The 14,652-nt window shown below is 48.1% G+C and overlaps 3 protein-coding genes across 3 annotated transcripts; 2 read left to right on the top strand and 1 right to left on the bottom strand.

The window, feature by feature from the left end:
- Positions 1-2,064: 2,064 nt before the first annotated feature.
- On the top strand, positions 2,065-3,117 carry LOC136470969 (calcium-binding protein KIC-like). The gene has a single exon (XM_066468700.1). It carries the CDS (start codon positions 2,375-2,377, stop codon positions 2,888-2,890), a length of 516 nt encoding a protein of 171 aa, XP_066324797.1. The 5' UTR covers positions 2,065-2,374; the 3' UTR covers positions 2,891-3,117.
- Positions 3,118-9,075: 5,958 nt separating this feature from the next.
- On the top strand, positions 9,076-10,411 carry LOC136470968 (uncharacterized). Its single transcript, XM_066468699.1, has one exon. The coding sequence runs from the start codon at positions 9,181-9,183 to the stop codon at positions 10,015-10,017; it is 837 nt and encodes a 278-aa protein (XP_066324796.1). The 5' UTR covers positions 9,076-9,180; the 3' UTR covers positions 10,018-10,411.
- A 613-nt stretch (positions 10,412-11,024) lies between these two features.
- On the bottom strand, positions 11,025-14,078 carry LOC136470967 (uncharacterized). Its single transcript, XM_066468698.1, has 5 exons — positions 13,712-14,078; positions 13,532-13,619; positions 12,595-12,796; positions 11,985-12,056; positions 11,025-11,442 (listed from the first exon to the last, which is right to left on the bottom strand). The coding sequence occupies exons 1-5, from the start codon at positions 13,993-13,995 to the stop codon at positions 11,243-11,245; spliced, it is 846 nt and encodes a 281-aa protein (XP_066324795.1). The 5' UTR covers positions 13,996-14,078; the 3' UTR covers positions 11,025-11,242.
- Positions 14,079-14,652: the final 574 nt, after the last annotated feature.

The raw sequence follows: 14,652 nt of genomic DNA, 5'->3' as shown, positions 1-14,652 counted from the left end.
CCGGTCTCCAAACAAACAGTTTCGGTAGCCCAGTCCAGATATGGCTGGGCTTGCGTCACAAATATAATATGACCTTTTAAGATCAAACATAGCATGCTCTTCGACTCACTCCTCAACAGTTTTCTAAAGTTCACATATAAGTCTAGCTATCTCAAATTCATAGGATGAAATATGAAATTGATTATATAGATTATCATACTATGTTTCTACTCGATCTGTAACTCTTATAGCATGCTCTACAACTTGCTCTCTAACGGTAGAAATGCAACACATAAGCATCTCCCACATATGACCAATACAAGTATATTCTTCACGTACAATTATATTATCTTAATTGGTCTATGATCGTCTAAATTATGATTATTAGAATAGATTTCAGTTCAAAGATCTAAATAGGCCCTAAAAGGAATAAACATCATGTTCGGCTGGAGCTGAAACGATTATATATGATTGTGGATTATTACTGCTGGATGGTTTAGTGTAGAAGAAAAATACTATTCTGACTAGAAATTTATGACCGTTTATGACCAAGCGAAAAAGCTGAAAGTCGTTCTTCTCCTAGATCTCATCTAAACACCTTTGCATCTAGAGCCGCCTAGTGCAGTCACTGTTCACTGGTCGTTGTTGTTTCTCTACGGAAACTTTGGCGCGGCGGCGGCGATAAGGCAGAGGCAGGCGGTCCTGCTGCCTTCTGGGAAGCTTCCTTGGACAGCGACGCACATCCACCGTGCATCCATTGTCTGATTGTCGTCACATCACCATGATGATCCATATATTCTCCTCTGTCCTCTCCATGACTGCATTCAATCCGTAGCTAGCTGCAGCAGCAGCAATGCTCATGATAGTACAGTCCCAGACTCCCACCACAAAAAAAAAATAACTCCCTCCATCCACCAAAAAAATATCGCTATATGTTGCGTGCCAGTAAAAATAGTTCACGCTTGATTAAATTTCTAGCAAATATTATTTACATTTACAGTTTCAAAATAATTTATTACAAAAATACATTTCGTAATTAGTCTATTTATATTTATTTAATAAATATTAATATTTTTTTATCTATAATTGATCGAACTTATAAGATACAAAATCATGACACTGTGCTCGAATTGCATTCTTTTCTAGACGGCTAATTTCAAGTCACGTTAGTCGTCTCCATGCTAAAACTATGACTATAGACACTACACACACAAATCAAATTAGCTGAGGATCGAAATATGACCTCGCGGCTAAGTGTGTACAGTATGCACAAAAGATCCCCCCTATAGCTAAGCTCGTGGAAGCTTCCAGGAAGCTCGCCCGCTCGCCTTCATGTCTGAATCTGATGGTGTTGGTCCTAACGTCGCTTACGCCATCCTTGTCCTGCTCCAGGTCCAGCACCAGCATCGTATCATTCTCTTGTACCCGTGGCCACTGTTCACATAGTATATGTGGCATTATTTCGCTTGTTCGCTTAGTTGTATGTGGCTTATAAGTCATGACTTATCAGCCAACGAACAATATTTTTCTCTCACACCAAATCAGTCAACGATACTTTCAGTCATGACTTATAAGCCAAACCAGCCCAAACAAACATGGCAATTGACAATTTATGACAATAGTAGTGGGTAAGTATATATATTTCATGAACAATTTAATAGTATACCTATTTAATATCATGGATTTTGGCAATATTCATATTCATTCATTTATATATATACTAGCGTGGGTGCCCACGCTTCGCGTGGGAAGGAGGTGGGGAAAACAAAAACGGGAATTTTTTTTATCGGGCTGGCACCGTTCCTTTTCGGGGAAAAAACTTATCAGACGCCGGATGAACAGTAACGTGCCCGGTACTATTGATCTACGTCGTTCTGAGTCTGTGGGAACGCCGGATGAACAGTGTGCGACGATGTGACAGTCCTCAAATTTAAAGTTCTTATATAGATACACACACGCACACAAACTTGGTCAGATCTATGATACTAGTTTAGCTTAAGATAAAATTGAAAACTTCATATATATATATATATATATATATATATATATATAATCCTTGCATTGCACGGGTAGGTCCAGCAGAGAGAATTCTAACGCGGGGCGGTCTGCCGGAGGTGACGATGTGAGTGACTGGATCAACCACGAGCTGCCTCGCCGAGCTAGAGAGCCGCCCGCGCGCGGCCGTCCTCGCTCGTGCCGTCCGCGCGCGTCCAAACCTTTCCATTTCCATCGTTAAAAACACACGGCCGCCCAGCAGCCCATGTCAACCCACGCGCGCACGCATCCAAGACAACCGAAGCTTCCTCCTCCCCGCCCGCAGCGCCCGTCGCACGCACGGCAGCAGCCAGCAGCTAGCTAGCTACCCAAAGGCCGGACCAGAACCGCGCGCGCGCACATGGCGGCGTCCGCGAGCCGCCCCCACGCCGGCGCCAGCGAGGAGTACGAGGACCTGCTGCCGGTGATGGGGGAGCGGCTGGGCACGGCGGGCCTGCTAGCGGAGCTGCGCGCGGGGTTCCGTCTACTGGCGGACCCAGCGCGGGGCGCCATCACGCCCGACAGCCTGCGGCGCGGGGCCGCCGCCGCGCTGGGCGTGGCCGGGATGGCGCCCGCCGAGGCGGCCGCCATGGTGCGGGAGGGCGACGCGGACGGCGACGGCGCGCTCAGCGAGGCCGAGTTCTGCGTCCTCATGATTCGGCTCAGCCCTGGCATCATGGCCGACGCTGAGGCGTGGCTCGCTGACGCCATCGCCGACGAGCTGCGGATGATGGATGGCGATGGCATGGCGCCCATGGAAGATGATGCTGATGCTGCTGCGGATGACGGTGATGGTGGCGCCGGTGGCCAAGACCACGCCACCGCCCGCCCTGCTGGTGCTCCTGCTACCGCCGCCGCCCGCCGGTCGTCGGTTTGATCGATGCATTGGTCTTGGTCCACGCACGTGTATTAGTCTGTGCCGTGATTACTGTGACCTTTTCGTGCTTAATTACCTTGTTTTGTAATTAAAATTACCACTCGTCATGTTCGTTGGTTATTACTGTATGATGAAATACGGCGGTGGCTCTTCTTCGATGTACTGCGTATTGGTACTTCCTGTGGTAATAATAAGGTAATTAATAATAACTATGCGAATTATGTGTATTCCTGCAAATGTTGGTGCTCTCAAGAGTCAAGCCTCTAAACCTGGAGTAACTAATTTCCTGTCAAAACAGTGACAGTGTGAGCGTGGAAGCATCAGAGCATTTACACTTTCTGTTGACAATTTGTCCCGGAATGAAAAGAGAAAGCGATTTTTTTTTTTTGGTACTAAAAAGGACTCCGGCAGGGGGAAACTTGTAAGCATAGCAGATATAGCCAAATATCATCGTCATAGGTTGGAAAATTTTGAGCATGCTTTGTAATGCGTTCAAATTAAAAAATTGGAATCAACTTGGAATTTTATCAGCATAACACACATCCCTAGAATTAGCGTATTAGAGCAAGGCTAATAATACAGCCGGCTGCTGGCTGTATGAATCATTGCATCCTATCTCTCAGGTTTCTTGGTTCTTGCGTCAAGCCGGCTAGAAGCTTACAATTTGCTTCTCCTCTCTCTCCTTCTCTCTCCCCTTCACCTCATCATTTAGCTTGCTTGTAGCCCCTTATTATACTTGTTCTTACTCTTAACTCTAACTTGAAGAGTACCGTAGAGGATTAAGGAATTGTTCAGCCTACTCGCTTGTTGCTTTCAGCCAGCTAATAGTGTTTTCCTCTCACAACAAATCAGCACCAGCCGGGCTTATCAAGCCAGAAAACAACTAGCGAACAGAGCCGTTGTCATTGATTTAGGAGCAGAGGGGGAAGGTAACTTATCAAGTGAGGATGACAATGGCTTTGTTGACAGCGAATAAGAAACGGAGGATGGTGATAATCAATTTATAGATAACGTTGATAAGCAAAGTTTTTTTTTTTGAAACAAACGTTGATAAGCAAAGTCATAGACCCAAGTAAGGATGACTGAGATTTTTTTTTGACGGCTCGGAGGGTGGGGGGCTACTTGCATACTTTGAGGCGCTCCTCGCTCACATGTGGCTCAGGTGACAGTGTTATCCAAACTCTAATGACTACTTTGGCAGCAAGGAATCCCAAAGGTTTCCCCGCGACTTTCCCAGGCCGAGAAAACATACGGCGACTTTCCTTGTGCCAATCTACCGCGCTCTTTGGAAGCATGCCCACACGGGGACAGAAGCCCATTTCCGTTGTATGTTTCAAGTGTTTCAGGTGTACGTTGCGAGCATGGTCGTGCCGTCAAAATTTAAGGCCTTGTTCCAAACTTTAAAAGAGGCCCTACTGGCCTTAAAAAATAAAAATATATGCACACATAGCAATGCGATAAATAAAAAATCATACCTATTTATTTTGTGATTGCATAATTTTTATTTGAACACAATATCATTCTCTTAGTGTTCTTTAAATTATTTAACAGAATTGAAATAAAAAGACTTGTTTTCACTTGTTGAGTAGTAATTTGTGACCCTCACAAAAAAAAGAGTAGTAATTTGTGTTTTTTATTGGATGTGAGTGTATGCACCATCGACCGTTTTGCGCAATACAATAATTCTGCATCTACTTATAGCAACAAGTAATTATTCATTAACATAAAAAAAATTGATAAATATAAGATAATTAGTCAATTAGATAATTACCTTCCACGAGTTCAGGTCTTTAGGAATAAGGAATTTACCCCTTGTGACCTACACCTGGACGCTGGCCTCCAGACCTCCACTATCCATCCGGCTTGTAGCTTGCTTGATCACGGCGATGGAGAGACAGTGAAGTCAGGACGGGAGAGCTGGGGAGACGGATTGCTGTAGATGGACGCCATGCGCCGGCTTGCTTGATCATGAAGACGGGAGACGGGGGAAGTCAGGATGGGACTACGGGAGAGATAGGGAGACAGATCGACGTAGATTGATTCAGGTAGCGCGATATAGGAAGAGACGCAGCGTCAGGAATAATCTGAAAGTCAGCAGGGCTTAATGCGCCATAATTTTTGGGGCCTCTTGGAATTTGGGGCCTGTACGAAGGCACGGCTTGCACGCCCGCCGGCACAGCCCTGGTTGCAGGCCTCTGTTTAAAATATTTCATCTATTTCAGACGTATGTTGTAAGTGTTTTATCTGAATGTTGCATATTATCTGGTGTTGCATATGTTTTAGAAAATATATGTTGCATGCGTCTATTCAAAATATTTTATCCGTTTCAGACATATGTTATAAATATTTTATCTGAATATTGCATAAGTTGTAGTGGCTATATACTTATATTGCAACTTTGCAGATGTTTCACAGAGTGCTTTACATTGCAACATTAACCAGCGCAGGAAGCGAGACCTGCGGTCCCCTTTTGCGCGCGAAAAGCAAAGCCGGCGTGGGGTGGTCCTCACCTACAATCCTACATGCGCAGCAGAGGCACGAGCACGCAACAGCATGCAGAGGCAGACTGGCAAGCACAGCAGTTGCAGCCGTATGCGATCAGGCGGGGCAGGCTCAGCAGAAGGTGGGGCGAGCGCAACGGGTGTTAGGCCCTGTTTGGTATAGCTCATCTGAGTTTTGCTTATAAGCTGAGTACGATTATCTGATAAGTCGCGATACGTAAAATCTAAGCTGAGCGTTTGGCTAACTCGATTATTTTGGGATGAACATTTTGCACTAGGAACCCTGACTTTTCTTAAACTATGTAGCACTGTTTACTATTGTTTTTATGAGTCTATAGCCTTACAACTAGACCCAAATAAAAGTTTATATTTACGTCTAGGTCCTTCTTCGTGGGGGAGAAGCTACGGCTGTGGGCTCCGAGAGGGGGAGGAGCTCCGGCGGCTAGCGAAGTTGTGGGCGGGTGGGGCGGCGGAGTTGCGGGTGGTAGGCGGAGAAGCGAGCTGGCGGATCCGTCGACGGAGCTGTGGACGGGCGGATCCACCGGCAGAGCTGCTGGCGGGCATCGTGGGTCGGTAGTGTCGACCTCTGGCACCGGTTGAAGCTCAGAGGGAGGCGTTGGCGAGGAAGCTGCTGGCCTCGAATTCGCCCGGCGCTGGAGAGGAAGCCGGCGCTGGCCTCGGACCCGCCCGGCGCTGGGAAGGAAACCGCCGCTGGCCTCAGATCCGCCTGGCGCTGGGGAGGCCGTCGCCGCCGCCGGGGACGCCAGATCCGACACCGCCGGCGGTGGATCTACCCTAGGGGAGGCCGCGACTGAGCTGGAGAGAGGCGGCGGCGGGGATGAAGGGAGGCGGCGGCGGTGGAGTATTGCGAGCGTCGAGAGAGAGAGGGAGAGAGAGAGAGAGAGAGCTCAGGAGGATTGGCATCGGGCACGGGCACAGGATGACCGGACCGCTCGGGGTCGGGAGGGAGGAGGGGCATGAAGAGAAACACGGTCGCGATTTCAGTAACGTGGCGGGCGACCGAATATCGCGGAAGCGCGTTCGCAATCAGGCCCAGATCGCAGGGCGTTTGTGCGGGATTATTTGCTTATTGGGCACAGGAGCTGAGCAAACGCTGCCCCAAACAGGCCTATCAGGCCATCAACGACTGTTCCTGACTCTCAAACACGAATTAAGATCTTGTTTAGTTCCTCCCCTAAAAGTTTACACCTTATCCCATCGAATATTTGGACACATGGAGTATTAAATATAGACTAGAAGAATAACTAATTACATAGATTGCGACTACTTTGCGAGACAAATCTTTTAAGTCTAATTAGTCTATAATTTGACAATGTGGTGCTACAGTAACACATGTGCTAATGATGAATTAATTAAGCTTAATAAATTCGTCTCGCGGTTTACTGACGGATTCTATAATTTGTTTTTTATTAGTATCAAACACTATATACGACACATCTACGTGACACCTGATATGACACCTCAAAACTTTACGACCTGCAACTAAACCGGACGCGTCGCGCTCTAGGAATCGTCGACGCCACCGAGTGCCCTCCTGCTCCCTCCGCGTTGACGCAGGCCACATGTAATCTTCACCGGCAAAAAAAAGGAAACGTCTACTCAACAACCGGTTGTTTTAGCCTCACCGGTCAACTAAATTTTTCTTATACACTTATATTGTCTTGTAGTTATATTTATAGTGTCTTATTACTATATATATAATATTTTTAATATAATTTATTGAAAAAATGATGTAATTTGGGAATAACACAAATATATATTAAATTTTTCAAAAAGATTTATAAATTATTTCTATGAATTCTAGATATCAGAGAAATATATATCAAATTATCCACAAATTCTTCAGAAATAAAAAAAACAAAATCCACGTAAGGTGGTGAGGAGGAGAGACTATCGCAGGGTGTTTTGTACTCGTGTTCGTGTGTCAGGCAGGGACATAAGCACCTGTATGATTGCTTGCTTGACGCCGAGCGAACGCACGCACAGGGATACATCGCACGCACGCGCCAGCATGATCGCAGCGCGGGGGAGGCCGACGCTTCCACATCGCACAGATCATTAGCCTTTCTGAAAAACAAAAACAAAAAAAACTCACCTCGCCGCCTCTGTGCCGGAACAACGCACCTTGCCGCCTCCGCTTTCACTTCTGCCTCCTCCCCTTCTCCTCTTCCCTGCCTGCGCCGCGGCAAATGCGGTGCACGGCCGTACCGGCGGTTGCGCGCGTGGCCTCCATCCTTTCCAGCGTTCGCCCTGGCTGATCCGTCGCGGTTACGGTCTTTCGCTTCCCCGCCGGTCGACGTCGATGGCGACGCGATACTGCCACCGCCGTCATAGCTGTCCAACAGGCCCGAGTACTGCCATGGCTGGAGCGTCCAGAACGAGGAGTTAGAGCTGTCGAACGACGACAAGCTGGAGAAGGACGCCCGGTCGCTTAGCAACAAGGAGCCGCCCACCGTGGACTAGTTCGACGGGCTGTATTACAGGATAAAATCATCATTTCATCTGTTTGTTTGACACCATTAAAAAGGAAAATGGACAGAATAATTTGGAAAGAAAAAAAATTCAGAACGGTGGCACTCATGGAAACTTAACTTTTTTAATAACTTATACGTAATTATTAACTTTTTTAATGACACACAGGAAAAAGCCTCTGTATATTTGGTTTTGGATTCAAAAGAGAAGCGGGGAAAACAGAGGAGAAGCAGAAGAAGTCAAGGAGAAGTGCGAGAAGCTGCTCCCGGCAAAATCCGCTCCAAGTGATCTGGGCCATTGGATAGAAGATCTGACGGAGGAGAAAGAGGAGAAAAATTGAGATGACGGTTGTTCTGGACGAAAGCTCCACGGTATTCTAGGGGTTATATATATATATCAATATTATTATATTATATTATATTATATTATATTATATTATGTTATATTATGTTATATTATGTTATATTATATTATATTATATTATATTATATTATAAAAAGCAGGAAAGACACATGGACGTAGCAAATCGAAAGAAAGGGCCTCGTTTAGTTTCACGAAGTTGAAATTTTGGGTTACTGTAGCACGTTCGTTTTTATTTGGCAATTAGTGTTCAAACATGGACTAATTAGGCTCAAAACTTCGTCTCGCAATTTCCCACCAAACTATGCAATTAGTTTTTTTTTATCTACATTTAATGCTTCATGTACGGGCCGCAAACATTCAATGTGATGGCTACTGTGGCACTTTTTGGGATTTTGGGTTGTAATTGAACATGGGCAGAATCGAGGAATGGGCCGTTGATCACGTAAATCGTGGCGCTGCTACAGATGGGTCCACCAAGCAGCAGCTTTTTCTGACTGCCGGCTGGCCCGGCTGGTGGACCTACAGTTGGGCCGGGCCGGGTCTCGTTTCCCTCTCACGCCTGGCGCCGCCACGCGCGGGAGATGGAGATGGATCGGCCACGTCGTCGGCTTCCTCCGCACCGCACGAGGAAAACGGCGGCAACCAAAAAGCGAACGCCACGTCGCCTCGCGTGCCCCACGCCACGCTCTTCTCCGGTCCTCCAGAGAGAACGAGAGCGAGCAGAGCACACGCTGCCTCCTGTGCCTGCACTGGCGCACTGCACAGCACAGAGCACACTTGTCGTCTCGTCCACTCGGTCGATCGCCTTATCTCCTCCCCCGCCCTCCATCCCCCCCCCCACCAACCAGTCACCGCCTCACCGGCCAGCCACGCCTCGGCCTTGACCATTGCCCGCTAGGCCGCTACGCGAATTGAAGAAGCAGCAGCAGCGCCATGGCCGCGCCGCTCACGGCCGTCCGGGCCCGGCTCCTCCCGGTGACCTGCACCTCCTCCGGTACCGGCGGGCCCCCACCAACGTCCAAGAACAGCAACAGGCCGCATCTACTACCAGCACCAACCACCGTCACCGCTCCTCCCCTGCTGCGCCTGGAGGCGGTGGCGCCGGCGTCCGTCGCCGCGGCGGTCACGGCGCTGCTGGCGCTGCCGCCGGACGAGGCGCTGGCGGTGGGCGGCGAGTTCGGGATCCTGGAGGGCCGGAGCTTCGCGCTGCTGCACCCGCTCGTCATGGGCGGGCTCTTCGCATACACGCTCTGGGCGGGGTACCTCGGCTGGCAGTGGCGCCGGGTGCGAACCATCCAGGACGAGGTCAACGAGCTCAAGAAGCAGCTCAAGCCCGCCGCCACTCCCGCCGCGGTCGGAGCCGGCGCGGACTCCTCCCCGCCTCCCGCTCCCAAATCGCCGGTGGAGATCAAGATCGAGGAGCTCACCGAGGAGCGGAAGGCGCTGATCAAGGGGTCGTTCCGGGACCGGCATTTCAACGCGGGGTCCATCCTGCTCGGCCTCGGCGTGCTCGAGTCCGTCGGCGGCGCGCTCAACACCTGGTTCCGCACCGGCAAGCTGTTCCCGGGCCCGCACCTCTTCGCGGGCGCTGCCATCACCGTCCTGTGGGCGGCCGCGGCCGCGCTCGTCCCGGCGATGCAGAAGGGGGACGAGACCGCACGCAGCCTCCACATCGCGCTCAACGCCGTCAACGTGCTGCTCTTCGTCTGGCAGATCCCCACCGGACTCGAGATCGTCGGCAAGGTCTTCGAGTTCACCACCTGGCCATGAGTGAATCGTCACCGTGCCTCGCCGTGCGTGCGTGCGTGTCTCCAGCGACCACCATATGCTTGCTTGCCATGCGCATCCTTCGTGCTCACCCCTCGCTCTGCACGTCTCTTCTCATCTCTTCCGTCCCATTGCTAATTACTACTCGTATAGGTTCTTGATGACTTTTTGATAGCCGCGCCGTGTGTTGAGTTCTTCAAATCAGTTCAGTCTCCATGTATTAGGTTGTTTCCTTGGCCTGTCGAAGTCGATCCATGTTCGTTCTTTATACACTACACGAGTACTAAGAGCTCGTTTTGCAGCACACAGTTCTTTAGTTTAGTTGAATCATCAAAATCTATGCAGTAATATATTGAGTTCCATGTTATGAATTGAAGGGCTCTGTTTCGAATTGTAAGTCGTTTTAGCATTTCGAATTATGAATTTTTACTATATATCTGGCTACAATGTATATTAAAGTGTGTAACAAAAGCTACAGACAGAATTTTAATTTGGATCAGGGAATACAACACTGCTGCTGACCTGCTATGCAGGAAACTAATTCATGGCAATGCCATTGTGGTTTGTACTCAAAACAGAAAAAAAACTAAAGAGAACTCTGGACTCTGAATTTGGCAAAAATTATATACTACCAACTCTATCAAACTAACTGGTATTGAGCTCTGAATTTGGCAAAAACCATTCAGAAGTTGGAATAAACGCTGGCAAGAACATGTGAAGATGTGATAATTATCCATTTGTTTCATCCCCTTTTGGCTGGTGCAGTCAGAAGTTGGAATAAACAGTTTGATTTCAAAAGCCAAAAGCTATATATCTGATTTAGAAGCTAAAGGCACACTTAGACCACTCTTTGCTCGATTATGTAGGACATTACAAAACAGACTATTTAGCATTCCAAGAAGTCAACTTTTACAAGCAGCCTACATCATCAGTAGATGACCCGAAATCACATCAACAAAGTCTTCTAGATTAATAAAAAAATAAAAAAATGCAGCAGTGGAAAAGGTTAACATTTTTCACACGTTTCCGGCAGAAGCATATATGCAAACAGTTTTCCAAGTTACATAGAAACTTGGTTAATTTGTAGCTTCAAGTTACTCAATACATGGAAAAAGATCATCACGTTAAGTTTCTTACATAGTCATTCCAACCAGCAAGCCAAATAAAACGAGTATTTAGTAAGCTACGACGTTAGTTTCCCATCCACAACGATCGATAGTATCAGTGCTCAGCACTCAGCAGAGTAGGGGTGGTAAGGATCATGATAGCCAAACGCAAATTCTCCTGGGTATGGATGCAGCACATGGGAGCGACGATAGCACATTTCACAGACTTTCCCCACATTGTTATGTCCACACGCAAACATCTTCTGCATGCCAGGACGTGGAACATCAAAGCGACAGTAGCATGTCTTGCAAATGGAATCAACTGCAGAAAGCCAGGCAATATATTAAAAAATTGCAGATTTGGCACCCACTGTTGGGTAAAATATCTGCTCTGATCGGTAGTTATTATTCTGCAGTGCAGCATCACTCAGTAACCACTGTGCAAATCAAGCAGCCACAGCCACAGCTGCGGCTGCAGAAGTGCAGCCGAGCACCATCATGTTACAATGTTTCAAAAAAATCATCACAAAAATCATGTATGTACTACACATAAAGTTAAATATGGTTGCAATAAATCAGGTGTCAGGAAATAAACAGACAAGCAGTCAGGCTGGCACTGTTCATCTTGTGATGACAGTGACACTTGTGTTTTTTGAATCTCAACATCAAAGATGAATTTCAACCTGAATTGTTGCGTCTACAATTAACTTCGGTTTTGGTACATGCATGATTTTTCTGAAACATTGCAACACAATATTTTACCTAAAGGAGCCATATAATTTTCCTACATAAAAATAAGTCCAGAAATCCAATCGTGAAGTGTGTGGGTGGGTGGGTGCGTTGGGGGGGGGGGGGTGTTCATACATATGCCAGTCCGACGTGCAGACCACCAAAGAGGGAAGCCCAAGACACTGTAGGCTTCAGTAACTGGTTCATCTGAAAACAGGAGACAGAAATTAATTTCTGCAGAGGCAGTAATCAGGTTTGTTTATTATATAAAAAGGTGCAAACAGAGCATAATTGTTCAACAATTCTAATTGCAAATACACCGTATACAAACTATAAAGACGGCCCCCAATTGTATCACTTCCTCTTGTTCTCGATAAAACTACGCAAGTGCAGGAAGGGAAAGGTGGGCAGCAGCAATGTGTGAGGTGGTGGCCACATGGAAGTGGCTAAAAATTTAGAGTATGCCTTTGCGCCACTGTTACTTTCCAAATCATAGTCATCAAATGCATCATTCATGATCTACGATAACATGGGTCCTAAAATATGCACAAAGGTGAATCTTGGGTATTCAGCGGTAAGGATATGGCGTGCATGCCTTCTAATGAGGATCTTATGGTGTTTCCCTTTTTTTCTACATTTGACACTAGCAAACGAGAATGATCTTCCAATGAATACATATGAAATAGGTGTGCTGTAAGAAAAACAAGAGAGAGAATGCATCAAGCTGGAAAGAAGTAGATGATACCTAAGGTGGTGCAAGTGACGACTCCATGGAAACCATTTCTATAAGCAAGCTCGAAGAAGAAGAGAGTCCGTGGAGCAGGCAGGAATGAGAAGCAACCAGAGCGCTTCTTACGAGCCACGAAGTTTCCATGAGTCCAGCAAATGCCATTGTGAAAATGGGGATGCCGAGACACCTTGCCAGGAGCAGGCTCATACTCATCGCCCTGACTCAACCAATCATCATTCACACGGTAAGGAAATTGGTAAGTGCAGCAAGGTAAACAGAAAAACAAACAAATAAATAAAGAAGCACGAATGATTTGAGTTCATTGGTCCATTCCCTTACTTTTTTTCCACCACGGTCGAAACCAAATTTCATTACTGAACACAACGAAATTACAGAGTTTTGCGAAACGTATGACAAACCATGCAAACGTAGTGTTAAATCCATCTCTCCTAGGCACCCAGGGTCCAGGAAGAGAGGCAGCCCAAGCCACAGCACGTAAGGATACTACCAGCTACAACTGTTAAAACTTAGCAGCACTCCGACTTCTGACACACACCCCCCCCCCCCCCCCCCCCCCCCCCCCCCCCCCCCACCCAAACATTGGCTGACACAGTATGCATATTGGTCCATTCCCTTACTAAGTCAGTTCTTCTATTCTTGTCGGTAGCCACTAGGCCATCGACAGTACCCAACCCAACTTTGAGCCTTTTTTAAAAAAATTTTTTGCCAAAGTTGTGTCAAACAGAAAGATCTACTAACTGGTTTTCATGTGTCAAACAGAAACAATAGAATATTTCACATGTATTGGTGATTCATTCATATTCTATTGCTGCCTATGGTTAACCCAATTCAGAACGGTGACAGGGCAGTTTGCCATGCATTCATCCATTTAATCAGTGCGTGCAATGCAAATAGGGTCTATGCAAAGCGTAATGTAGGATAGATCACGAACCGAATGCATAGAGTTGTAGTGCTGCAGGCATTCCGTGACAAGCTGGCGATCCATAGCTAATCGCTTGAAGTACCCCGGCGTTTTGTGTCTTCAACAGAAATAGAACACGGTTGAATTATAACATACTCAAGCGAAAGCGAAAACCAGAATCGGATGGATGGGGATGGAGCGAGGAGTTACCGTTCAAGCATTTCGAGCTGTTCGTCATCCAGCGGATGACAGACGGGGATGGAGTCGGGATCAAATCGGACGAAGAACCGGCGCCACAGCCGCGCGAGGCGAGAGAACGGCCCGGGTGCTGGCCGTGGCCGGGGAAGCAACATCTTCTCCCTCTCCTCGGCTGCGGCGGCGCGCATGGCGCGGATGCGGGCCTCCACATCCAAGGATGCGGCGGCGCGGGGGGCCTTGGCATCCGGCGCTGGCACGACTCCGACGAGGGGACTAGTCTCCGTCTCCGCGACCATGGCTGCTCCGATCCGAGCCGGTCGGTTGCTGCTAGGGTTAGCGTTAGAAGGAACTTGGCCTGGTGCGACCCAGGGGGGGAGGAAAAGACCCTTTTTATTAATAAATAATAATATATTCTCCGAACCGAAAAAAGAAAGGCGACCGGCCCGGACACGGGACACGCGGCCCAGACAGCCCACCGGAGATAGACGGGAGTCTATGCTGGTCAGACCAAGACGACGGGGAAGTCGGTGAACAAGACGGATCGGTCGGCCCGGACGCTAAACCCTCTTCCCCTTCCTGACCCTCCCTTCTCTCTTTTCTAGAACCTTCCTGTGCCTCTCTACTCCCAGGAAGCGCGGGATCTCGCCATTCCCAGCGAAGCGGGGCGGAGGAAGAGGGTGGGAAGGTGCGGAGCGGAGGAAGAAGGCGGGAAGGTCGACGACTCCATCGCCTCCGCGTACCATCCAGAGGTATAATTATACGCCGCGGCAAAACCCCTCTCTCTCTCTCTCTCTCTCTCTCTCTCTCTCGTTGCGACAAGAGGCGGTGCTCCTCCCCGGGCTCGCTGAGATATGCATGCGCATGTCATCGGGAAAAACTTGTTGTGGGCGACGGTACGTACGAGTGCGACCAGCGCGCAGTGGCGGAGAATCGGCGGGGGAGGGGGTAGGAGC

This window comes from Miscanthus floridulus, chromosome 8 (genome assembly GCF_019320115.1).
Source record: "Miscanthus floridulus cultivar M001 chromosome 8, ASM1932011v1, whole genome shotgun sequence".
Classification (NCBI taxonomy): domain Eukaryota; kingdom Viridiplantae; phylum Streptophyta; class Magnoliopsida; order Poales; family Poaceae; genus Miscanthus; species Miscanthus floridulus.
This window is presented reverse-complemented; position numbering and strand designations above follow the sequence as displayed.